Source organism: Mustelus asterias, chromosome 17 (assembly GCF_964213995.1).
Source record: "Mustelus asterias chromosome 17, sMusAst1.hap1.1, whole genome shotgun sequence".
NCBI lineage: Eukaryota > Metazoa > Chordata > Chondrichthyes > Carcharhiniformes > Triakidae > Mustelus > Mustelus asterias.
This window is the reverse complement of record NC_135817.1, coordinates 16,397,090-16,424,017: the sequence shown is the minus strand read 5'-3', so window position 1 is coordinate 16,424,017 and position 26,928 is coordinate 16,397,090. Positions and strand designations below refer to the sequence as shown.

Genomic DNA, 26,928 nt, shown 5'->3' with positions numbered 1-26,928 from the left:
AGAGTCTGCATGGTCTCCCCAATGTACCATGCCGCGGGACATCCTTTCCTGCAGCATATCAGGTAGACAACGTTGGCCGAGTTGCAAGAGTATGTACCGTGTACCTGGTGGATGGTGTTCTCACGTGAGATGATGGCATCCATGTCGATGATCCAGCACATCCTGCAGAGTTTGCTGTGGCAGGGTTGTGTGGTGTCATGGTCACTGTTCTCCTGAAGGCTGGGTAGTTTACTGTGGACAATGGTCTGTTTGAGGTTGTGCGGTTGTTTGAAGGCAAGATGTGGGGGTGTGGGGATGGCCTTGGCGAGATGTTCGTCTTCATCAATGACATGTTGAAGGCTCTGGAGAAGATGTCGTACCTTCTCCGCTCTGGGGAAGTACTGGACAATGAAGGGTACTCTGTCCACCGTGTCCTGTGTTTGTCTTCTGAGGAGGTCGGTGTGGTTTTTCGCTGTGGCGAAAATGAGTCGAGCGCCACATCCTGTTCTTATGAGGGCATCTTTCAGCATCTGGAGGTGTCTGTTGCGATTCTCATCTGAGCAGATCCTGTGTATACGGAGGGCTTGTCCGTAGGGGATGGCTTCTTTAACGTGTTTAGAGTGGAAGCTGGAGAAGTGGGGCATTGTGAGGTTATCCGTGGGCTTGCGGTACAGTGAGGTGCTGAGGTGACCGTCCTTGATGGCAGACGAGACAAAGGAACTATGCCATCTACATGCACACCAAGAACAGGAAACTTGAGAAACTCGGCATCACCACCAGCAGCAACCAAGCCTCCCCCGATACCACAGTAGGAAACAGTACCACTGCAGGGAAGTCCATTGTCAACTTGTCGGACTACACACTTCAACCAGATGAAATCCAAGTTCTCAGCCGAGGGCTCAATTTCTGCCCCACCACCAAAATAGATCCCATCAGTCTCACACCAGACACAGAGGAATTCATCAGGCGAATGAGGCTGCGGGAGTTCTTCCACAAACCCCAAGACGCCAACAGCGAACACAGTGAGACAGCCAATGAACCGGAACAGCCGACAGAGAGATCCGCAGTGCAGAAACCGAAGAGGAAAGAGTCGAATTGGACTCCTCCGGAAGGCCGCTGCCCTCGACTTGACATGTATGCCCAAGCCGTCAGGAGGTGCGTCAACACCAGATTCATCAGCCAGACTCACAAGACAGCCCCGAACATCACCCAAGCACAACGCAACGCCATCCGCGCTCTCCAGACCAACCGCAACATTGTCATCAAACCAGCAGACAAAGGAGGGGCCATCGTCATACTGAACAGAACGGATTACTGCAAAGAAGTGTACCAACAACTGAACAAGGGGAACACAGACAGTTACCCGCAGATCCGACCAAAGAACACACCCGTCAACTCAACAGACTGATCAAGACCTTTGATCCGGACCTTCAGAGCACCCTCCGTGCTCTCATCCCACGTACTCCCCGCGTTGGAGATCTCTACTGCCTCCCGAAGATACACAAGGCAAACACACCCAGCCGTCCCATCGTACCGGGCAATGGAACCCTGTGCGAGAACCTCTCCGGCTATGTCGAGGGCGTCCTGAAACCCATTGTACAAAGAACCCCCAGCTTTTGTCGCAACACTGCGGTCTTCCTACAGAAACTCGGCACACGGAGCAGTTGAACCAGGAGCACTCCTAGTCACAAACGGATGTCTCGGCACTCTACACCAGCATCCCCCACGACGATGGCATTGCTGCAACTGCCTCAGTACTCAATACCGACAACTGCCAGTCTCCAGATGCAATTTTACAACTCATCCGTGTCATCCTGGACCACAATGTCTTCACCTTCAACAACCAGTTCTTCATCCAGACACACGGAACAGCCATGGGGACCAAATTCGCACCTCAATATGCCAACATCTTCATGCACAGGTTCGAACAAGACTTCTTCACCGCACAGGACCTTCAACCGATGCTATACACTAGATACATCGATGACATTTTCTTCCTTTGGACTCACGGTGAACAATCACTTAAACAACTATATGATGACATCAAGTTCCATCCCACCATCAGACTCACCGTGGACTACTCTCCAGAATCGGTTGCATTCTTGGACACACGCAACTCCATCAAGGACGGTCACCTCAGCACTTCACTGCAACGCAAGCCCACGGATAACCTCACGATGCTCCACTTCTCCAGCTTCCACCCTAAACAGGTTAAAGAAGCCATCCTCTACGGACAAGCCCTCCGTATACACAGGATCTGCTCAGATGAGGAGGATCACAACAGACACCACCAGACGCTGAAAGATGCCCTCATAAGAACAGGATATGGCGCTCGACTCATCGATCGACAGTTCCAACGCGCCACAGCAAAAAACCGCACCGACGACCTCAGAAGACAAACACGGGACACGGCAAACAAAGTACCCTTCGTCATCCATTACTTCCCCGGAGCGAAGAAGCTACGACATCATCTCCGGAGCCTTCAACATGTCATTGATGAAGACGAACACCTTGCCAAGGCCATCCCCACACCCCCACTTCTTGCTTTCTTACAACCACACAACCTCAAACAGACCATTGTCTGCAACAAACTATCCAGCCTTCAGGAGAACAGTGACCACGACACCACACAACCCTGCCACAGCAATCTCTGCAAGACGTGCCGGATCATCGACACGGATGCCATCATCTCACGTGAGAACACCATCCACCAGGTACACGGTACATACTCTTGCAACTTGGCCAACATTGTCTACCTGATACGCTGCAGGAAAGGATGTCCCAAGGCATGGTACATTAGGGAGACCATGCAGACGCTACAACAACGGATGAATGAAAACCGCTCGACAATCACCAAGCAAGAGTGTTCTCTTCCTGTTGGGGAACACTTCACCGGTCACGGGCATTCGGCCTCTGATCTTATAGAAACATAGAAAAACTACAGCACAGTTCAGGCCCTTCAGCCCATAAAGTTGTGCCGAACATGCCGAACCTTAGCGATTACTAGGCTTACTATAACCCTCTATCTTACTAAGTTCCAGGTACTTATCTAAAAGTCTCTTAAAACACCCTATTGATCCTGCCTCCACCACCGTTGCTGGCAGCCCATTCCACGCACCCACCACCCTCTGAGTGAAGATCTTACCTCTGACATCTCCTCTGTACCTACTCCCCAGCACCTTAAACCTGTGTCCTCTTGTGGCAACCATTTCAGCCCTGGGAAAAAGCCTCTGACTATCCACTCGATCAATACCTCTCAACGTCTTATACACCTCTATCAGGTCACCCCTCATCATTCGTCTCTCCAAGGAGAAAAGGCCGAGCTCACTCAACCTATCCTCATAAGGCATGCCCCCCAACCCAGGCAACATCTTTGTAAATCTCCTCTGCACCCTTTCTATGGCTTCCACATCCTTCCTGTAATGAAGCGACCAGAACTGAGCACAGTACTCCAATTGTGGTCTGACCAGGGTCTTGTATAGCTGCAGCATTATCTCACAACTCCTAAACTCAATTCCTCGATTGATGAAGGCCAGTACACCATACGCCTTCTTAACCACAGCCTCAACCTGCACAGCTGCTTTGAGCATCCTATGAACTCGGACCCCAAGATCCTTCTGATCTTCCACACTACCAAGAGTCCTACCATTAATATTAGATTCTGCCATCCTATTTGACCTGCCAGAATGAACCACCTCACACTTATCTGGGTTGAACTCCATCTGCCACTTCTCCGCCCAATCTTGCATCCTACCAATGTCTTGCTGCAACTTCTGACATCCCTCCACACTATCCACAACACCTCCAACCTTTGTGTCATCGGCAAACTTACCAACCCATCCCTCCACTTCTTCATTCAGGTCATTTATAAAAATCACAGAGTAAGGGTCCCAGACAGATCCCTGGGGCACTCCACTGGTGACTGACCTCCATGCAGAATATGACCCATCTATAACCACTCTTTGCCTTCTGTGGGCAAGCCAGTTCTGGATCCACAAAGCAATGTCCCCTTGGATCCCATGCCCCCTCACTTTCTCAATAAGCCTTGCATGGGGCACCTTATCAAATGCCTTGCTTAAGTCCATATATACTACATCTACTGCTCTTCCTTCATCAATGTGTTTAGTCACATCCTCAAAAAATTCAATCAGGCTCGTAAGGCATGATCTGCCTTTGACAAAGCCATGCTGACTATTTTTAATCATATTATACCTCTCCAAATGTTCATAAATCCTGCCTCTCAGGATCTTCTCCATCACCTTGCCAACCACTGAGGTTAGACTCACTGGTCTATAATTTCCAGGGCTATCTCTACTCCCTTTCGGGTAAGCGTTCTCCAAGGAGGCCTTCACGCAGAGTCGCTGAGCAGAGACTGATAGCCAAGTTCCATACACATGAGGATGGCCCCAACTGGGATCTTGGGTTCATCTCACACTATCTGTAACCCCCACGACTTGCCTGGGTTTGCAAAATCTCACTAACTGTCCTGGCTGGAGACAATACACACCTCTTTAACTTGTGCTTGGCCCTCTCTCCACTCACATTGTCTGTCTGTACCTTTAAGACTTGATTACCTGTAAAGACTCGGATTCCAACCATTATTTTGTAAATTGAGTTTGTGTCTTTATATGCCCTGTTTGTGAACAGAACTCCCACTTACCTGACGAAGGAGCAGCACTCTGAAAGCTAGTGGCTTGTGCTACCAAATAAACCTGTTGGACTTTAACCTGGTGTTGTGAGACTTCTTACTGTGTTTACCCCAGTCCAATGCCGGCTTCTCCACGTCATGACATGAACTAACAGTGCAGGACCTGAGCTTTTAATTTTATAATTTATATGAGCTATACACTGTATAATCCAGTATCAGATATACTTTGTGCAATGTGTTTGTTGTGTTAGGTGCAGTTTAAACACAAGGTATAAAACAGTACCAGGTGCAATTCTTAAAGTGGGTAGAATATGCTATATATTGCAACATGGGTCCCTATCTTACTGAAGGTCTCTTTCTCAATGAGGATCTCTCCCTCTTGTGCGCTCTCTCTTGCGCTTTCTCATTATCTGGTTCTCTGTCCTTCTGGACGAGGTGCTCTCCTTCCATCTCCTGACATATGAAGGAGCGTGGGTGTCCTCGTGCACCATAGCAACATAGGAAATAGGAGCAGGAGGAGGCCATTTGGCACTTCGGGCCTGCTCTGCCATTCATTATGATCATGTCTGATCCCGCCTCCCCTCCATCATCCCCCCCCCTCTCCCCCCAATAACCTTTGATCCCCTTTGCCCCAAGAGCTATATCTAACTACTTCTTGAAAGCATACAATGCTTTGGCCTCGGCTACTTTCTGTGGTAACGAATTCCATAGGCTGAGCACTGTTTGGGTGAAGAAATTTCTCCTCATCTCTGTCCTAAATGGTCTACCCCGTATCCTCAGAGTGTGACCCCTGGTTCTAGACACAACCCACCATAAGGAACATCCTTCCTGCATCTACCCTGTCTAATCCTGTTAGAATTTTACAGGTTTCTATGAGATTCCTCCCTCATTCTTCTAAATTCCAGCGAATGTAATCCTAACCGACTCAATCTCTCCTCAGTCCTGCCATTCCAGTATTCAGTCTGATAAACCTTCTCTGCACTCCCTCTACAACAAGAACATCCTTCCTCAGATAAGGAGACTAAAACTGCACACAATATTCCAGGTGCAGTCCTGGATAATTGCAGCAAGACATCCCTGTTCCTGTACTCCAATTCATTCACAATGAAGGCCAATTTACCATTTTCCTTCTTTACCCCTGCTGCTTGCTTTCAGTGACTGGTGAATGGCTATAAATTATGAGAGGGGAATGTGTAATGAGATCTGGGTGCCCTCTTACACCAGTCATTAAAGGTAAGCATGCAGTACTGCAAGCAGTTAGTAAGGCAAATGGTATGTTGGCCTTCAATTGCAAGAGGATTTGAGTACAGGAGCAAGCGTGTCTTACTGTACAGGGCCTTGGTGAGACCACACCTGGAGTATTGTGTGCAGTTTTGGCCTCCTTATCTAAGAACGGATATACTTGTCATAGAGGGCATGTAGCGAAGGTTCACCAAACTGATTCCTGGGGTGGCACAATTATCGTATGAAGAGAGATGGGGTCGACTGGGCCTTTATTCATTGGGGTTTAGAAGAATGAGAGTAGATCTAATAGAAACGTGTAAAATTCTGACAGGGCTGGACAGATTGGATGCAGGATTATATTTCTTCCGGCTGGGAGGGGGGGGGGGTGGTGGGGGGCGGTGTTTAGAACAAGAGGTCACACCAGATAAGCCATTTAGGACTGAGATGAGGAGAAATTTCGTCACTCAGGGTGGTAAACCTCTACCACAGAAGCTGTGATGAAGTCACTGAAGATATTTCAGAAGGAAATAGGTTTCGAGACTCTAAAGGTGTCAAGGGGTATGGAGTCTTAAAATGTAGACCTCTTATTTTTAACCTATGTCCCTTGGCTCGAGTCCCCCCCACAAATGTAACATCCTGCCACTTTCTACCCTACCAAATCCTCTTGGGATCATATATGTTTCAATAAGATCACCCCTCATTCTTTTAAAGTCCAATGGACCCAACCTGTCCAAACTTTCTCCACAAGATAAGCCCCTTGTTCCAGGAATGAGGTTAATTGATTCAAAAGGAAATGATTCCCCTTGCTGTGTATGATCTGCACGTTCTACCCGTGTCTGCGTGGATTTCCTCCCACAGTCCAAAGATGTACATGTTAGATGGATTGGCCGTGCAGTCTCTCATTTTTCTCATTGTCACTCAATGTGTGTCTTCATAAAGGTAGAGCTATATTGAAAGGACCTGCATTTATATTGTTCCTTTCATGGCCTCGCGACCTTCAGAAGTACTTTCTGGCTAAATGAAGTATTTTAGTCCTTTAGTGTCGAGGGATGTGCAGCCTAGGTGGATTGGCTATGCTAAATTGTCTCTCAATATCCGGGGATATGTAGGTTTGGTGGATGGGCCATGGTAAATATGTGGGGTTATGGGGTGGAGGGGAGGGCCTAGATGGGAGGCTCTTTTGAAGAACCAGGGCAGATTTAATGGACCTATTGGCCTCTTTCTGCACTGTAGGAATTCCATGCTGTGCCTCACTCTCCTTCGTATGTTTGTTTGTGTTTGTAGTACGTATGTCTCGCTGCCAGAAAAGCCATTGAATCCAGCCAGGTATGCCAGAGGAATGCAGACTGTCAGAAGGAGCTGGTGGCCAGCTTGTGTGTGAAACCCTCTCTCGAAAACCAAACCAGGCTGATCAGAGTCAAGCACTCGTCTCCCATGGATATGTTATTTCTGGGACACCCTGTGCATCTTCAATATGCAGGTCTGTAACATTCAATACAGTTCTGTATACATCAATTTCTGCATCAAGAATGGGCAAAGCTGAGTGGAATATGGAACTCTTGAATATGGTACGATTGTAGTGATATGGCACACTGAGATAACAGAGCAACAATTTAAACCCTGGAAATGGAGCCAAGTCTCTCATTTTTCTCATTGTCACTCAATGTGTGTCTTCATAAAGGTAGAGCTATATTGAAAGGACCTGCATTTATATTGTTCCTTTCATGGCCTCGCGACCTTCAGAAGTACTTTCTGGCTAAATGAAGTATTTTGCAAATATAGTCGCTATTGTAATATAGGCGACTCAGCTGCAAATTTGTGCCCACCAAACTCCCACAAACAATAACGTGACAATGACCAGATACTTTTCATGTCGTGCATTGCCTGTAGGAGTGGTGAGAGCAAACTCAATAGTAACTGAAAAATAAATTGGATGCATTATTAGGAGAAGAAATTTACAAGTTGACTAATTGCACAGTGCTTTCAAAGAGAAGGCACACAGTGAACTAGATAGCTTCCTCTGTTGCTTAATGTCAACAAGGAGGGAATAACGTTAACATTAATAGCTGCACCAAACCAGGAATTAGCAGAGTGAGGAACAGTGTAAGTCAGTGCCAAAAGGCTTCTCAAAAGGGTGGATGTAGCTAATGCAGTTCAACATAAGGAAGTTTATGTTTTAAGATTATTTATTCGTGTCACAGGTAGGCTTACATTAACACTGCAATGAAGTTACTGTGAAAATCCCTTAGTCGTCACACTCCGACGTCTGTTCGGGTACACTGAGGGAGAATTTAGCATGGTCAATGCACCTCCAGCACATCTTTTGGACTGTGGAAGGAAACCAGAACACCTGGAGGAAACCCAGCAGATGGGGAGAATGTGCAAACTTCACACACAGTGACCCAACCCGGGAATCAAACCCGGGTCCCTGGCACTGTGTGGCAACAGTGCTAACCACTGGCATCATGTTGGGATGTAAGTAATAGGACATTTTCTGGGATAAACAGAATTAAAATATGACAAAATGAAATCTAAAATTTTTGCAGCACAGGTATAGGCCAGAATATTGTGAGATCGTTAATCTCAGAGAGCAGGTGAGCCTCAGCTGAATGCTTCAAATGCCACACTGTTTCGGTACTGCACTGGAGTGTTAACCTGGATTATCATCTCAAATCTCTGAAGTGGAACTTGACCTCACGAACTTCTGAACCAGCAACAAGTGTGCCACCCATTGGGGCCCATCCCATAAGACCATAAGACATAGGAGCGGAAGTAAGGCCATTCAGCCCATCGAGTCCACTCCACCATTCAATCATGGTTGATTTCAACTCCATTTACCCGCTCTCTCCCCATAGCCCTTAATTCCTCGAGAAATCAAGAATTTATCAATTTCTGTCTTGAAGACGCTCAACGTCTCGGCCTCCACAGCCCTCTGTGGCAATGAATTCCACAGACCTACCACTCTCTGGCTGAAGAAATTTCTCCTCATCTCTGTTCTAAAGTGACTCCCTTTTATTCTAAGGCTGTGCCCCCGCGTCCTAGTCTCCCCTGCTAATGGAAACAACTTCCCTACGTCCATCCTATCTAAGCCGTTCATTATCTTGTAAGTTTCTATTAGATCTCCCCTCAACCTCCTAAACTCCAATGAATATAATCCCACGATCCTCAGACGTTCATCGTATGTCAGGCCTACCATTCCTGGGATCATCCGTGTGAATCTCCGCTGGGCCCGCTCCAGTGCCAGTATGTCCTTCCTGAGGTGTGGGGCCCAAAATTGCTCACAGTACTCCAAATGGGGCCTAACCAGTGCTTTATAAAGCCTCAGAAGTACATCCCTGCTTTTGTATTCCAAGCCTCTTGAGATAAATGACAACATTACATTTGCTTTCTTAATTACGGACTCAACCTGCAAGTTTACCTTTAGAGAATCCTGGACTAGGACTCCCAAGTCCCTTTGCACTTTAGCATTATGAATTTTGTCACCGTTTAGAAAATAGTCCATGCCTCTATTCTTTTTTCCAAAGTGCAAGACCTCGCACTTGCCCACGTTGAATTTCATCAGCCACTTCTTGGACCACTCTCCTAAACTGTCTAAATCTTTCTGCAGCCTCCCCACCTCCTCAATACTACCTGCCCCTCCACCTATCTTTGTATCATCGGCAAACTTGGCCAGAATGCCCCCAGTCCCGTCATCTAGATCGTTAATATATAAAGAGAACAGCTGTGGCCCCAAGTCCTTTGGATGGTGTTTTGACTGACTGTTGGGAGCAATTCAAGCCATTGGTTTTCTCTTGAATGACCCATGAATGGTTCTGCAGATTTAGGGAGATGTTGGCTGGGGGTGGGAGGGCAGTGGAGAAGATGTCTGTGCCTCACCATTCCCGCATCTCAGTGCCCTCTGCAAGCAGTGTTGGTGGAGCCTGGGGCCCACTTACATGTTGGCAACTATCTTGATTAGTGATAAGTCTTACAACAGGTGGATTTCAAATAAACCTGTTGGACTTTAACCTGGTGTTGTGGGACTTCTTATTGTGCCCACCTCAGTCCAACATCACCATCACATCTTGACCAGTGATGTGGAGGAAAAAGTTTCAAAATCCTAACTTGGGAATTCTGCTCTAGTCCACCAGTGGGATATTAAGCCATGATGTAAAGATGTGCACCTTTGATCCCCAACTCGAGAGATGTTCAATTAAATTTTCCTGCTTTACTTTTGGATTTTCTTCTAACTCAGGCCATTAATATTGTGTCATTCACCAATAAGATGCTCATCAGTAGAGAGGAGAAGACTAGCATCAAACGCACTCTGTTTTGGCTCTAGAAATCATACAGTACAGAAAGAGGCCATTCGGCCCATCAAGTCTGCACCGACCACAATCCCACCCAGGCCCTACCCCCATATCTACCCACTAATCCCTCCAACCTACGCATCTCAGGACACTAAGGGCAATTTTTAGCACGGCCAATCAACCTAACCCGCACATCTTTGGACTGTGGGAGGAAACCGGAGCACCTGGAGGAAACCCATGCTACTGTCTCTACTGACTCTACTGTCTTCCTCAGCTCATCCTTCACTTCCACTTCAATCTGCTTCCAACCTTGCGAAAGCTAAACTCTTCCCTACCCCACCGATAGATATTGGGTAGGTTAAAGCCACCACTCCCTGCCACAGAGTCTTCTCTTGTTTCTAACCCGTTCCTGGCCACTGTCTTGGGTTAAAGTAGACTCTGAAAGCTGTTCAAACCCACGTGTGCTGCTGAGTCTCAGAGACTAACATCTCCCCTTCAGAAACTTCCATTTCCCTAACATGTCTCCCTCCCATAGCCCATCTGCCGTTTTTAAAAAACCTCATTTACCATTTTGTCCTTGTAGAGTAAAGGTATGGTACAAACAGGGTTAATGTGGAATGGAGGTCAGTACCGCCCACACAGTGATGTAAGATGGCATGTGACCCAGACCCGGGGTCAGTGTGGTGTTGAGCAGAGATATGTATCGACCTAAACATGGAGGTAGCTCCCAGCTCATACCCTTTACTATGTGTAAATAGTTCTAATGGTCAGTACAGACTTAGTTAAGCTGCAGAAAACCACAGAGAATTCTTTAAGACATAGTGATCTGTAACCAACACCCTCCCAACACCCCCAAACCTCGATTATACTGCCACCATTGACCAACTTCCTGTTCCCGTCTGTCCAGAAACTCCAACCTTTCCATTGCTCTGCTTCTTGTAACCTGCCCAGCTTCCCTGTCACCCCATCCTCTCTAGCTTATGTTGGCTTCTGTTCCCAAAACATTAAAGTTTATAAGTTCCTCTCGTGTTTAAACATCTTTGTGGCTGCACTCCTCTCTTCAAAATTCCCTGAGACCTGTGAACTATTCCCCGCCCATGCATTCTCAGTTCAGCAATGACTCTGGCCTCTTGTGCATTGCCCGCTCCCTTCATCTTGTTATCAGTGGCTGAGTCTTTAACTCCCAGAGTCTCTCTCCACCTCCCTCTCCTCCAATTAACACTCTCCTTTCAATGCCCGTCTTTCACTGAGCTATAGGTCACCTCCTCAAATGCCTCCTCCTTTGGGGTTGTTGTGAAGCACTTTATGACAGTTATTTCAATGCTGAAAGTTTTAAATGTTGTGCTGTTGGAAAAGATTTGCTGGTGAATAACTATAATGTCCACTCTTTGGCCAGAAGGATTAAGGAAAATCCCAAGGTTTTTTATACATATATAAAGAGCAAGAGGGTTGGCCCACTCAAGGACAAGGGAGGGAATCTATGCGTGAAACCAGAGGAAATGGGTGAGGTATTAAATGAGTACTTTAGAATCATAGAAATCATAGAAACCCTACAGTGCAGAAGGAGGCCATTCGGCCCATCGAGTCTGCACCGACCACAATCCCACCCAGGCCGTACCCCCACATATTTACCTGCTAATCCCTCTAACCTACGCATCTCAGGACTCTAAGGGGCAATTTTTTTTTTTTAACCTGGCCAATCAACCTAACCCGCACATCTTTGGACTGTGGGAGGAAACCGGAGCACCCGGAGGAAACCCACGCAGACACGAGGAGAATGTGCAAACTCCACACAGACAGCGACCCGAGCCGGGAATCGAACCCGGGACCCTGGAGCTGTGAAGCAGCAGTGCTAACCACTGTGCTACCGTGCCGCCCCAGTGTTCACTAAAGAGAAGGACGTGGTGGATGATGTTTACATCAGTGTTCACTAAAGAGAAGGACGTGGTGGATGATGAGTCTGGGAAAGGATGTGTAGATAGTTTGTCATGTTGAGATCAAAAAGGAGGAGGTATTGGGGTTCTTGAGAAACATTAAGGTAAACAGGTCCCCAGGGCCTGATGGGATATAACCCAGAATACTGAGAGGCAAGGGAGGAAATTGCTGGGGCCTTGAGAGAAATCTTTGTATCCTCACTTGCTACAGGGGAGGTCCCAAAGGATTGGAGAATAGCCAATGTTGCTCCTTTGTTTAAGAAGGGTAGCAAGAATAATCCAGGTAATTACAGGCTGGTGAGCCTTACATCAGTGGTAGGGAAATTATTGGAGAGGATTCTTCGAGACAGGATTTATTCCCACTTGGAAATAAGTGGACGTATTTGTGAGAGGGAAGGTCGTGTCTCACAAACTTGATCGAGTTTTTCGAGGAAGTGACGAAGATGATTGATAAGGGTAGGGCAGTGGATGTTGTCTACATAGACTTCAGTAAGGCCTTGGTGCAGACTGGTGCAGAAGGTGAAGTCACCAATGGGATCAGAGGTGAGCTGGCAAGGTGGATACAAAACTGGCTCGGTTAAAGAAGACAGAGGGTAGCAGTGGAAGGGTGTGTTTCTGAATGGAGAGCTGTGACAAGTGGCGTTCCTCAGGGATCAGTGCTGGGACCTTTGCTGTTTGTAATATATATAAATGATTTGGAGGAAAACGTAACTGGTTTGATTAGTAAGTTGGCGGATGACACAAAGGTTGGTGGATTTGCAGATAGCAATGAGGACCATCAGAGGATACAGCAGGATATAGATCAGTTGGAGACTTGGGTGGAGAGATGGCAGATGGAGTTTAATCTGGACAAATGTGAGGTAATGCATTTTGGAAGGTGTAATACAGATAGGAAATAGGCAGTAAATGGCAGAACCCTTAGGAGTATTGATAGGCAAAGGGATCTGGGTATACAGGTACACAGGTCAAGAAGGCATATGGCATGCTTGCCTTGATCGGCCGGGGCATTGAGTTTAAAAATTGGCAAGTCATGTTGCAGCTTTATCGAACTTTAGTTAGGCTGCACTTGGAATATAGTGTTCAATTCTGGTCACCACACTACCAGAAGGATGTGGAGGCTTTGGAGAGGGCACAGAAAAGATTTACCAGGATGTTGCCTGGTATGGAAGGCATTAGCTACGAGGAGAGGTTGGAGAAACTTGGTTTGTTCTCACTGGAACGATGGAGGTTGAGGGGTGACCTGATCGAAGTCTATAAGATTATGAGAGGCATGGACAGAGTGGATAGTCAGAAGCTTTCTCCCAAGTGGAAGAGTCAATTACTAGGGGGCACAGGTTTAAGGTGCGAGGAGCAAGGTTTAAAGGAGATGTACGAGGCAGATTTTTTACAGTAAGAGTTTTACCAACACCAGGTTAAAGTCCAACAGGTTTATTTGGTAGCAAATGCCATTAGCTTTCGGAGTTTTACGCAGATTTTTTACAGAGTTGTGGGTGCCTGGAACTTGTTGCCGGGGAGGTAGTGGAAGCGAATACGGTAGTGACTTTTAAGAGGCATCTTGACAAATCCATGAATGGGATGGGAATAGAGGGATATGGTCCTTGGAAGGATAGGGGGTTTTAGTTAAGTCAGACAGCATGGTCGGTGCAGGCTTGGAGGACCGAATGGCCCGTTCCTGTGCTGTAATTTTCTTTGTTCTTATTGTTGTGATTATATTTAAAACCAACCAGACCAGCCATTGATCAAATCCATCATGGTTTCAGCGGCAGACAATTTCACACCATTTATATCTTCCATGGGCAGAGTCTGGGGCCCAGTGTTAGACTGGCACTCCATAGAAGCTTCGTAGAATCAATACGTGCAGGAGGAGGCCATTCGACCCATCAAGGCTGGCACTGACTCTCCAAAAGAACATCCAACTCGAGCCTTCACACTTTGCATTTACCATGGCTAACCCACCTAACGTGCACATCTTTGGGCCTCACGGGAATTGTACAAGGAGCCTGACAGATTAATAGGCTCATTTCTTGTACTTGATATGCTTCCTGTTAATTGCGTTTAATTATATGCATGTGGAGGGAATTGATTGGCGTTTTACCTGAGCACAGTTGAAGAGACGCTTCTTGAAATTGTGGGAGGGTCATGTTAGGAGGAGTATGTTTGTAATGTTTCATTCTGTAAATAAATGTAAGATTGAGTGAAGATTCCCCCAGTATCATTCTTCCCTGGATTCGAACACTTGCTGAGATGATGATGCGTCTTTTTGTTCACAGTGAGCCTCACCAACTACATACCACGATTCGGATTCCTACATCTGGACATTCCTGTGGTGATTGAAACTTTTTGCAAGTATCCTTTTCTTATTCAAAGCAGCCCAGAGCTGCCAGTGGTAGATGGATGGAAATGTGTCTGAAGTGCACAGAATAAGTTGCATCTGCGTGAGAAAGGTTAATTTGAATCTGACCAGAGATGGAGCTTTGACCAGCTCCTCCTTCACCCGTTCAGTTGACTCATCCCTTCACTCGTGCCCTTGATATTCCCAGGCTACTGTAATGTATCAGGCCAGGTAAGGATGACAGATTTCTTTCCCTAAAGGACGTTAGTGAACCGGGTGGGATTTTACGACATTCTGGTCATCATTAATAGTGACCACAATTCTGTTAGCTTTAGGATAGTGATGGAAAAGGATGAGTGGTGTCCCAAGGGTAAGGTGTTGGATTGGGGGAAGGCTAACTTTAGTGGGATTAGGCAGAAATTGGCAGCTCTTGATTGGGAGAGGCTGTTTGAGGGTAAATCCACATCTGGCATGTGGAGTCTTTTAAGGAACAGTTGTTAGGGCTACAGGACAGGCATGTGCCTGTTAAAAAGAAGGATAGGAAGGGTAGGATTCGAGAACCGTGGATAACCAGGGAAATTGAGGGACTGGTCAAAAAGAAAAGAGAGGCGTATGGTAGGTCCAGGCAGCTAAAAACGGAGGGAGCTCTGGAGGAGTACAAAGAAAGTAGGAAAGAACTCAAACGGGGAATTAGAAGAGCAAAAAGGGGTCACGAAATGTTCTTGGCAGACAGGATTAAGGAGAATCCCAAGGCATTTTATTCATACGTTAGGAACAAAAGGGTTGTCAGGGAAAAAATCGGACCTCTCAGGGACAAAAGTGGGGAATTATGCTTGGAGCCCAAAGAAGTAGGGGAGATCCTAAATGAATACTTTGCGTCGGTATTCACAAAGGAGAGGGATGTGTTGACTGGGAGTGTCTCGGAGGGGAGTGTTGAACCGTTGGAGAAAATCTCCATTACAAAGGAGGAAGTGTTAGGTTTGTTAGAGAATTTAAAGACTGACAAATCCCCAGGGCCTGATGGAATCTTCCCAAGGCTGCTCAGGGAGACGAGAGATGAAATCGCTGGGCCTCTGACGCAAATCTTTGTCTCGTCACTGGACGCAGGTGAGGTCCCAGAGGATTGGAGGATAGCTAATGTGGTCCCGTTATTTAAGAAGGGTAGGAAGGATAACCCGGGTAATTATAGGCCGGTGAGCTTGACGTCCGTGGTGGGGAAGTTGTTGGAGAAGATTCTAAGAGATAGGATGTATGCGCATTTAGAAAGGAATAAACTCATTAACGATAGTCAGCATGGTTTTGTGAGAGGGAGGTCATGCCTCACTAACCTGGTGGAGTTTTTTGAAGAAGTGACTAGAATGGATGACGAGGGAAGGGCCGTGGATGTCGTCTATATGAACTTTAGTAAAGCGTTTGACAAAGTCCCTCATGGTAGGCTGGTGAAAAAGGTTGGATCTCATGGGATAAAGGGGGAGGTGGCTAGATGGGTGGAGAACTGGCTTGGTCACAGAAGACAGAGGGTGGTAGTGGAAGGGTCTTTTTCCAGCTGGAGGCCTGTGACTAGTGGTGTTCCGCAGGGCTCTGTATTGGGACCTCTGCTGTTTGTGATTTATATAAATGATCTGGAAGAAGGTGTAACTGGGGTGATCAGTAAGTTTGCGGACGACACAAAATTGGCAGGACTTGCAGATAGTGAGGAGCATTGTCAGAAGCTACAGAAGGATATAGATAGGCTGGAAATTTGGGCAAAGAAATGGCAGATGGAGTTCAATCCTGATAAATGCGAAGTGATGCATTTTGGTAGAAATAATGTAGGGAGGAGCTATACAATAAATGGCAGAACCATAAAGGGTGTAGATACGCAGAGGGACCTGGGTGTGCAAGTCCACAGATCCTTGAAGGTGACGTCACAGGTGGAGAAGGTGGTGAAGAAGGCTTATGGCATGCTTGCCTTTATAGGACGGGGCATAGAGTATAAAAGTTGGGGTCTGATGTTGCAGATGTATAGAACGTTGGTTCAGCCGCATTTGGAATACTGCGTCCAGTTCTGGTCGCCACACTACCAGAAGGACGTGGAGGCTTTGGAGAGAGTACAGAGGAGGTTTACCAGGATGTTACCTGATATGGAGGGGCTTAGTTATGAGGAGAGATTGGGTAAACTGGGGTTGTTCTCCCTGGAAAGACGGAGGATGAGGGGAGACTTAATAGAGGTGTATAAAATTATGAAAGGCATAGATAGGGTGAACGGTGGGAAGCTTTTCCCCAGGTCGGTGGTGATGTTCACGAGGGGTCATAGGTTCAAGGTGAAGGGGGGGAGGTTTAACACAGATATCAGACGGACATATTTTACACAGAGGGTGGTGGGGGCCTGGAATGCGCTGCCAGGCAGGGTGGTGGAGGCGGACACACTGGGAACGTTTAAGACTTATTACTATTTTAATTCCAGATTTTTATTGAATTCAAATTTCACCATCTGTCACAGTGGGATTTGAGCCTGGGTCTCCAGAGCATTACTCTAGGTCTCTTGGTTACTAGTCCAGTGACAATACCACTATGTCACTGTCTCCACTTTTATAATCTTCCTTTTCATGTGCTTATTCAAAGATTATTTCATCTTTGAATAATCCTTGATGTGATAACATTTCTTCTGGTCCCCTGCTTCATAATCCCAGTGACTGTCCTCAGTCTGTGTCGCTTTGTTTATTGATACACCAACAAGTGCAAACTAATCTTTCACCTAGCCTGTTGAAATCTTCTGGGATTTACGCTCTGTGCTATTGTAAACTGCTTTATCCCTTCTTTGCTTCAATTCTGTGCCCCCCCCCCACCCCATACCAGTAAGATTTGGCCCTGTTCCTGCCTTAATGTGTCAAATTCCCACCTCCCCCATGCCACTCCTGCTCTATTGCCCCTTGCTGTGAGTACAGTACTTGTTCCGTTGTTGGTGTCCTTCCATGTTAGCTCCCTCCAAGATTAGTGTCTCTGTCTATGTCATCATTATACAGGGCACTATACAATCTGACAGCTTCAGTATCCCCCCCAAACACTCCTTGCCTGCCTAGGAGATGGTCACCTTTTATCCGAGTCTCTTTTTCTTCTGCTCCTCCTGTGAGCAAAACACTGCGGATGCTGGAAATCTGAAACAAAGACTGCACTGGAAAAATTCAAAAGGTCTGGCAGCATCTGTGGAGAGAAACAGAATTAACGTTTTGAGTCATGTGCACCTTGAAATGCAACTCCTTTTCTGGAACATCGCTGGCTTTTGGTGTCATTTCCTGATCTTGCCCAGAACCGGAAAACGTCATCAACTTTGACGTCAGCATTCCAAAGGCTCCACGACACTCCAGTCCAATCAACCCCCCAAACACCTCATCCCCTTCCCACAGCACCTTCCCATGTAGCACCTGCTCTTTGACCTCTTTTCTCACAGTCCAAGGCTCCAAACCCAGCTAAATCAATGCTTTGCTTGTTCTTCTTTCAATTTAGTATTCGCTGCTCAAAGTGTGGTCTCCTCTTCACTGGGAGACCAAACATAGGTTACAAAGATAATTACAGCACAGGAACAGGCCTTTTGAACCTCCAAGCCTGTACTGACCATGCTGCCCGACTGAACAAAAACTTCTGTGGACCATATCCCTCCATTCTCCTTACTTGAGAAAGGATATACTGGCACTGGAGGGGGTGCAGAGAAGATTCACTAGGTCGATTCCGGAGTCGAGAGGGTTGGCTTATGAGGAGAGACTGAGTAGACTGGGGCTATACTCATTGGAATTCAGAAGGATGAGGGGAAATCTTATAGAAACATAAAAGATTATGAAGGGAATAGATAAAATGGAAGAAGGGAAGTTGTTTCCACTGGCGGGTGAAACTAGAACGAGAGGGCATAGCCTCAAAATAAGGGGAAGCAGATTTGGGACTGAGTTGAGGAGGAACTTCTTCGCACAAAGGGTTGTGAATCTGTGGAATTCCCTACCCAGTGAAGCAGTTGAGGCTACCTCATTGAATGTTTTTAAGGCACGGATAGATAAATATTTGAACTGTAAAGGAACTAAGGATTATGGTGAGCGGGCGGGTAAGTGGAGCTGAGTCCACAAAAAGATCAGCCATGATCTTATTGAATGGCGGAGCAGGCTTGAGGGGCCAGATGGCCTACTCCTGCTCCTAGGTTCTTATGTTCTTATTCCCATCGTATTCATGCATTTGTCAAGATGCCTCTTAAAAGTCTCTATCATATCTGCTTCCACTACCTCCCCTGGCAGCGTGTTCCAGGCACCCACCACCCTCTGTATAAAAAAAAACTTGCCTCAGACATCTCCTTTAAACCTTGCACCTTAAACTTATGCGCCCTAGTAATGGACTCTTTCACCCTGGGAAAAAGCTTCTGACTATCCACTCTGTCCATCCCCCTCATAATCTATCAGGTCGCCCCAAAACCTCCATCATTCCAGTGAGAACAAACCAAGTTTCTCCAACCTCTCCTCCATAGCTAATGCCCTCCATACCAGGCAACATACTGGTAAATCTTTTCTGTACCCTCACCAAAGCCTTCACATCCTTCTGATAGTGTTCAATTCTGGTTGCCACACTATATTCCAAGTGCAGCCTAACAAAGGTTCTATAAAGCTGCAACATGACTTGCCAATTTTTAAACTCAGTGCCCCGGCCGATGAAGGCCAGCAGACTGTGTGCCTTCTTGACTACCTTCGCCACCTGTGTTGCAACTTTCAGTGACCTGCGTACCTGTACACCCAGATCCCTTTGCCTATCAATACTCTTAAGGGTTCTGCCATTTACTGTATATTTCCTATCTGTATTAGACCTTCCAAAATGCATTACCTCATATTTATCCAGATTAAACTCCACCTGCCATCTCTCCACCCAAGTTTCCAACCAATTTATATCCTGCTGTATCCTCTGATGGTCCTCATTGCTATCCGCAAATCCACCAACCTTTATATCGTCTGCAAACTTAGTAATCAAACCAGTTACATTTTCCTCCATATATATTATAAACAGCAAAGGTCCCAGCACTGATCCCTGAGGAGCGCCACTTGTCACAGCCCTCCATTCAGAAATGCACCTTCCACTGCTAACCTCTGTTTTCTATGACCGAGCCAGTTCTGTATCCACCTTTCCAGCTCATTTCTGATTCCATGTGACTTCACCTTCTGCACCAATCTGCCATGAGGGACCTTGTCAAAGGCCTTACTGAAGTCCATGTAGACAATGTCCACTACCCTACCCCCATCAATCATCTTCGTCACTTCCTCGAAAAACGCAATCAAGTTAGTGAGACACGACCTACCCTTCACAAAACCATGTTGCCTCTCTCTAATACGTCCACTTATTTCCAAGTGGGAGTAAATCCTGTCTCGAACAATCCTCTCCAATAATCTCCTTACCACTGATGTAAGGCTCACCGGCCAGTAATTTCTTGGATTATTCTTGCTACCCTTCTTAAACAAAGGAACAAGATTGGCTATTCTCCAATCCTCTGGAACCTCCCCTGTAGCCAGTGAGGATACAAAGATTTCTCTCGAGGCCCCAGCAATTTCCTCCCTTGCCTCTCTCAGTATTCTGGGGTATATCCCATCAGGCCTTGGGGACTTGTCTACCTTAATGTTTCTCAAGAACCCCAATACCTCCTTTTTGATCTCAACATGACTCAAACTATCTACACACCCTTTCTCAGACTCATCATTCACCAAGTCCTTCTCTTTGATGAATACTGACGCAAAGTACTCATTTAATACCTCGCCCATTTCCTCTGGCTCCACACATAGATTTCCTCCCTTGTCTTTGAGTGGGCCAACCCTCTCCCTGGCTACCCTCTTGCTCTTTATATATGTATAAAAAGCCTTGGGATTTTCTTTAATCCTGTTGGCTAATGACTTTTCGTGACCCCTTTTTAATCCTCCTATTCCTTGCTTAAGTTTCTTCCTACTTTCCTTGTATTCCACACTTGCTTCGTGTGTTCTCAGCCTCCTCTTGGGGTCCATATCCACAGATCTCTAAAGGTTGCCACTCAAGTGGATAGAGCTGTGAAGAAGGCCTATAGTGTGTTAGCTTTTATTAACAGGGGGTTGGAGTTTAAGAGCCGTGGGGTTATGCTGCAACTGTACAGGACCTTGGTGAGACCACATTTGGAATATTGTGTGCAGTTCTGGTCACCTCACTATAGGAAGGATGTGGAAGCGCTGGAAGGAGTGCAGAGGAGATTTACCAGGATGCTGCCTGGTTTGGAGGGTAGGTCATATGAGGAAAGGTTGAGGGAGCTAGGGCTGTTCTCTCTGGAGCGGAGGAGGCTGAGGGGAGACTTAATAGAGGTGTATAAAATGATGAAGGGGATAGATAGAGTGAACGTTCAAAGACTATTTCCTCGGGTGGATGGAGCTATTACAAGGGGGCATAACTATAGGGTTCGTGGTGGGAGATACAGGACGGATATCAGAGGTAGGTTCTTTACGCAGAGAGTGGTTGGGGTGTGGAATGGACTGCCTGCAGTGATAGTGGAGTCAGACACTTTAGAAACATTTAAGCGGTTATTGGATAGGCACATGGAGCACACCAGGATGATAGGGAGTGGGATAGCTTGATCTTGGTTTCAGATAAAGCTCGGCACAACATCGTGGGCCGAAGGGCCTGTTCTGTGCTGTACTGTTCTATGTATCTATGTATCTAACCTTGACAAATGCTTCCTTTTTCTCTTTGACTAGGCTCACAATATCTCTCGTTATCCAAGGTTCCCAAAACTTGCCATACTTATCCTTCATCCTTACAGGAATGTGCCGGTCCTGAATCCCTACAACTTACACTTGAAAGCCTCCCACATGCCAGATGTTGATTTGCCCTCAAACATCTTCCTCCAATCTACATTCGTCAGTTCCTGCCTAATATTTTTGTAATTTAGCCTCCCCCCCCCCGCCCCCAATTTAGCCCTTAACTTGAGGACTACACTTATCTTCATCCATCAGTACCTTAAATCTTACTGAATTGTGGTCACTGTTCCCGAACTGCTCCCCTACTGAAATGTCAACCACCTGGCCGGGCTCATTCCCCAATACCAGGTCCAGTATGGCCCCCTTCCCAAGTTGGACTATCTACATACTGTTTCAAGAAGCCCTCCTGGAAGCTCCTTACAAACTCTGCCCCATCCACGTCCCTAGCATTAAGTGAGTCCCAGTCAACATAGGGGAGTTAAAATCTCCCACTATAACAATCCTGTTACTTTGATTTGATTTATTAGCATACAATGAAAAGTATTATTTCTTGCGTGCTATACAGACAGCATGCCATTCATCAAGAAGGGAACGAGAGAATGCAGAATGTAGTGTGACAGTCATAGTTCGGGTGTAAAGAAAGATCAACTTAATGCAAGGTAGGTCCATTCAAAAGTCTGATGGCAGCAAGGAAGAAGCTGTTCTTGAGTCGGTTGGTAGGTGACCTCAGACTTCTGTATCTTTTTCCCGACGGAAGAAGGTGAAAGAGAGAATGTCCAAGGTGCGTGGGGTCCTCAATTAGCTGGCTGCTTTGCTGAGGCAGCGGGAAGTGTAGACAGAGTCAGTGGATGGGAGGTTGGTTTGTGTGATGGGTTGGGCTACATTCATGACCTTTTGTCGTTTCTTGCGGTCTTGGGCAGAGCAGGAGCCATACCAAGCTGTGATGCAACCAGAAAGAATGCTTTCTATGGTGCATCTGTAAAAGTTGGTGAGAGTCGTAGCTGAAATGCCAAATTTCCTTAGTCTTCTGAGGAAGTAGAGGCATTGGTGGGCTTAACTATAGTGTCAGCATGGGGGGACCAAGACAGGTTGTTGGTGATCTAGATACCTAAAAACTTGAAGCTCTCGACCCTTTCTACTTTTACACCTTGCCAAAATCTGTCTACATATCTGTTTCTCTATCTCCCGCTGGCTGTTGGGCAGCCTATAGTAAACCCCCAACATTGTGACTACACCCTTCCTATTCCTGAGTCCTACCCATATTGCCTCGCTGTATGAGCTCTTCAAGGTGTCCTCCCGCAGTACAGCTGTGATAGTCTCCTTGACCAGTAGTGCAACTTCTCCACCCCTTTTTACATCCCCCTCCATCCTGCCAAAAACATTTGTATCCTGGAATGTTAAGCTGTCAATCCTGTCCTTCCCTTAACCAAGTCTCTGTAATAGCAACAACATCATAGTTCCAAGTACTAATCCAAACTCTAAGTTCATCTGCCTTACCTGTTACACTTCTCGCATTGAAACAAATGCACTTCACAAGACCCTCTTTGATTAGCAACCACACCCTGCCTGCTCTTTCTCTGACTCTTACTGGCCCTACACTCTGGTTCCTCTTCAGTTAATTCACCTTTGCTTTGGTTCCCATCCCCCTGCCAAACTAGTTTAAATCCTTCCCTGTGACACTTGCAAACCTCCCGGCCAGAATATTTATGCCCTTCCAGTTTAGATGCAACCCTCCTTGTACAGGTCCCACCTGCCCTGGAAGAGACCCCAATGGTCTAGATATCTGAAACCCTCCCTCCTACACCAGCTGTTTAGCCACATGTTGAGCTGCACTATCTGCCTATTCCTAGCCTCACTGACATGTGGCACAGGGAGTAATCCTGAGATTACAACCCTAGAATCATAGAAACCCTACAGTGCAGAGAGAGGCCATTTGGCCCATCGAGTCTGCACTGACCACAATCCCACCCAGGCCCTACTCCCATATCCCTACATATTTACCTGCTAATCCCTCTAACCTACGCATCTCAGGGCACTAAGGGACAATTTTAGCATGGCCAATCAACCTAACCTGCACATCTTTGGACTGTGGGAGGAAACCGGAGCACCCGGAGGAAACCCACGCAGACACAAGGAGAATGTGCAAACTCCACACAGATAGTGACCCAAGCCGGGAATCGAACCCAGGTCCCTGGAGCTGTGAAGCAGCAGTGCTAACCACTGTGCTACCGTGCCGCCCGAGGTCTTGCTTTTTAATTTTCTACCTAACTCCCTAAACTGCTGCTGCAGGACCTCATCACTCTTCCTACCTATGTCGTTAGTACCAACAGCCACTGGCTATTCACCCTCTCCCTTCAGAATGCTTTCTGCCCATTCAGAGACATCCTGGACCTTGGCACTAGGGAATCAACATACCATCCTGGAGTCTCTTTCACATCCAGAAGCGCCTATCTGCACCCCTAACTACAGAGCCCCCTATAACTATTGCTGTAGTGCTCTTTGTCCCTCATTGCTTAACAACAGAGCTAGCCATGGTGCCACTACCCTGGCTGCTGCTGCTGTTATCCCCTGATCGACCATCTTCCCCCCCGCCCCCGTCCCTTCTAACGGTCACCCATCTATCTGTCTGCGCCTTGGGTGTGACCATGTCTTTAAAGCTCCTATCTATGACGCCACCTTCATGCTCCTAAGTGCATCCAACTGCTGCTCCAGCCTATCCATGCGGTCTGTAAAGAGCTGCAATTGGATGCACTTTCTGCAGATGTAGTCGTCCGAGACGCTGGAAATGTCACAGATCTCCCACATCTCACAAGTGCAGCACTTAACCCCCCTGACCGACATTTCTAGCACCAATTAAATTATTTAAGAACATTTATAAAACCCTTACCTTCACTTTTACCTTCTCAGTGGTCTTTTATTTTGTTTAGAGGAGGGAGGGAAACACTAATTTAGTGTTTTGGGCTTACCACTCCTTGACACTTGATCTTTGCTTCCCACTTAGTCGATGTTGCTTGGCCAACTTCTCCCAGAATGCACCAGTGAAGTCCTTCAGCCGCCTCTACCGGAGTGTGAACACTTTGCTGTGGAACATCTCTAATCTGTTCGCAAGCATGACCCAAGGTGTTTGATCTCTCCTGCCCTCTACCCTATCCCAGATCTTCCCGTTTGGCCTTCCTCCATCTTCCCCTTTTCAACAGCATAAAGCCCATTACATTTCTATCCTCCTCCAGTTCTGAAGAAGAGTCATAATCAGCTTGATTCATTAGCCCTGTTTTTTTCTCTGCAGATGCTGCCAGATCTGCTGAGTATTTCCGGCATTTTCTGTTTTTAATATGGTTTGGCGCAGTCTGCTGCACTTAAAAGGCTTGGAAATTAAACTAACTTCAAGTCAACTGCACCTCTGTGCTGAGCTCCAGCTCTGGTCAACCTTTCTCTCCTTGTTGTGCTGCTGTCTCTTTCCTCTTGTTCTTACTGACTCATTGCCATTTAACAAGTGGGGTGAAATCCCGCAATTTCTGCTTTGAAATGGGGCGCTGATCATTTGGGGGTGCACTACTTCATCGTTGACTAGTTTTAGGTTGTCTTCTTTTAAAACTCTTTTAAAAGTTAAGGTAACAATTGAAACTAGGTTAGATTCTGCATTCAGCTGGCAGTTCGGACAATGAGGAATATGTTTTAGAATCATAGTGCAGAACAAGCCATTTGGCCCCTCGAGCCTGCACCAACAACAATTCCTCCCAGACCCTATCCCCACAACCCCATGTATTTACCCTGCTAATCCCCCTGACACTAAGTGACAATTTATCGTGGCCAATAAACCTAACATGCTCATCTTTGGACTGTGGGAGGAAACCGGAGCAACTGGAAGAAAACCACACAGACACGGGGAGAATGTGCAAACTCCACACAGACAGAGGCCAGAATTGAACTCTGGTCCCTGGCGCTGTGAGGCAGTGGTCAGGCAGTAGTACTAACCACTCTGCCACCGTGCTGCCCTTTTAATTGGTTATATTACTGAACCAGTAGTCCAGAGGTTTAATGAATAATCCACACAGCATGAGCTGAACCCTCGCCGTGTCCATTTAAAAATTGAACTCAGTTGGAAGGACTCGTTGCTGTAAAAGTCACCAGGAAGCTATTGCTTTATTATAAAACTCCAACTGGCTCACTACTAAAGGAAGGAAACCTTGCCAGTGACACCAATATTCTGAGAATGTATGAATAAAAATGTCTCTTTGGTCAGATGTGAAAATGAAGAAGAGTTCAGTAATGATTGATTTCCTTGATTGTACTGTAACAGATACTTGCTTTCTCTCTCTGGAGCCCTAGCTGTCATTAATGCTGTGCCCTGCTTTGCCCTGGATGGACAGTGGATGCTGAGTTCCTTTTTGGAAGCGACACTAAGTTCCCTCATTGTTGAAAAGCAGAACCGAGAACTCATTGGTTTTTTTATCTTGCTCTTTGGCAGTGCTCTCCTCGCATCTAATGTGGTTCTGGGGCTTTGGATGGTAACCACAAGGTAGCACTTTCAGCCTTTGCTGGACTAGCTCAGACTGGGTGAGGGGTATCTTCCATCTGTGTGTTCTTGGCACCCCCTGAGCTGAGTGCATGTGTCGAGCCCAGTCCAAGATTTAAACAGAATTCCATGGGCTGTGCCGATAAGGTTTTGCACTGCCTATTCCTCCAGATGGTGCTCCTTATTGGGAGCATACAATTGGGAAACCTGCTGTATAGCTGTTGCGCTGTGTCGTGGGTTTTTATGTTGTGACGTTTAATTCCGAACAGCAATGGAACTTGAGTTTACCCCTTCCACTCCCTTTTCAGACTGCTAATTTTATTTGGAACCTCCTAGTGAAGTCCCCTATGGAATGTGAGTGAATATCAAGCCCTCCAACAAATACAACAGAAAAATGGGTCATTCTGAATCCATCTCTGATTCAAGCAGTCTCCACTGGATATCGGCTTACCAAATGTACACATGGATCTGAAATCACTGTGCTTCAAAATTGAAATCAAAAGCAACAGGCAATAAGAAAGCGGCAGCAAAATTCTAGAAATACCATACAGCGTGCGAAGTGGCATCTGTGAGGAGATGGGTTGCGGTTTGGAGTGTGTTCATAGATGTGTAAAGGATTAAAAACTCAAGAAATATTAATCACTCTTGTCTCCACGTATGCTATCAGCCCTGCTGTATCTTTCTAATTGGCTTGTATTTACTACAGTCATCAGGATTTTCTGTTTGAGTGCGCTGAGCATTGTGAATGAATTCCCAAGCTGTTGAACACAGTTTGAGCCTATCTCGAGACTATTTTAATGTGCTGCTTGAGACTGGAAATAGAAGTGACACCTGATGGCCGATGTATCACACTCGCCAATAGCAAGTATCCATTTATTCCACACATTTTGTGAGATGCATTTCTGATACTGCACACGTCGCCTGACAGATTATCCCCTCAGAGGAATCATTGGACCCTTGAATAATTATAATAAAATGAAGCAAAATTAAATCTTTCTTAAATAGAGAGACAATCCTGACATAGTGTAAACCGAATACTGCGTGTTGAAAGTCTGGGTGTGACTGAATTTTGATTAGAATTTTTACTGGCAGAAGTGCTCCAATACAGCCTGCATGTGGTGTACAAGTTCCCTTCCTGTGACCTGGAGATGGCCAGTGGCTAGGCATGGCTGTGTTTGTCTGAATGTTGATCTATTTTCATGGTTGGTGACCCTATTGTTTTATTCTATTTCAGTCCTGTGCCAAGAGATTCTTTTCATTACCAGCTTTTACAGTTTGCTCTAACTC

At 46.4% G+C, this 26,928-nt stretch overlaps 1 protein-coding gene across 1 annotated transcript in view; it reads left to right on the top strand.

Annotated features, from left to right (window-relative positions):
• Positions 1 to 26,637, top strand: part of mbtps2 (membrane-bound transcription factor peptidase, site 2) — a 67,411-nt gene extending 40,774 nt beyond the window's left edge. The window contains exons 9-11 of the mRNA XM_078232323.1: positions 7,136 to 7,331; positions 14,345 to 14,420; positions 25,426 to 26,637. Coding sequence (XP_078088449.1) covers positions 7,136 to 7,331; positions 14,345 to 14,420; positions 25,426 to 25,648 — 495 coding nt within the window. The 3' untranslated portion in view covers positions 25,649 to 26,637. The remainder of the gene's footprint in view (positions 1 to 7,135; positions 7,332 to 14,344; positions 14,421 to 25,425) is intronic.
• Positions 26,638 to 26,928: the final 291 nt, after the last annotated feature.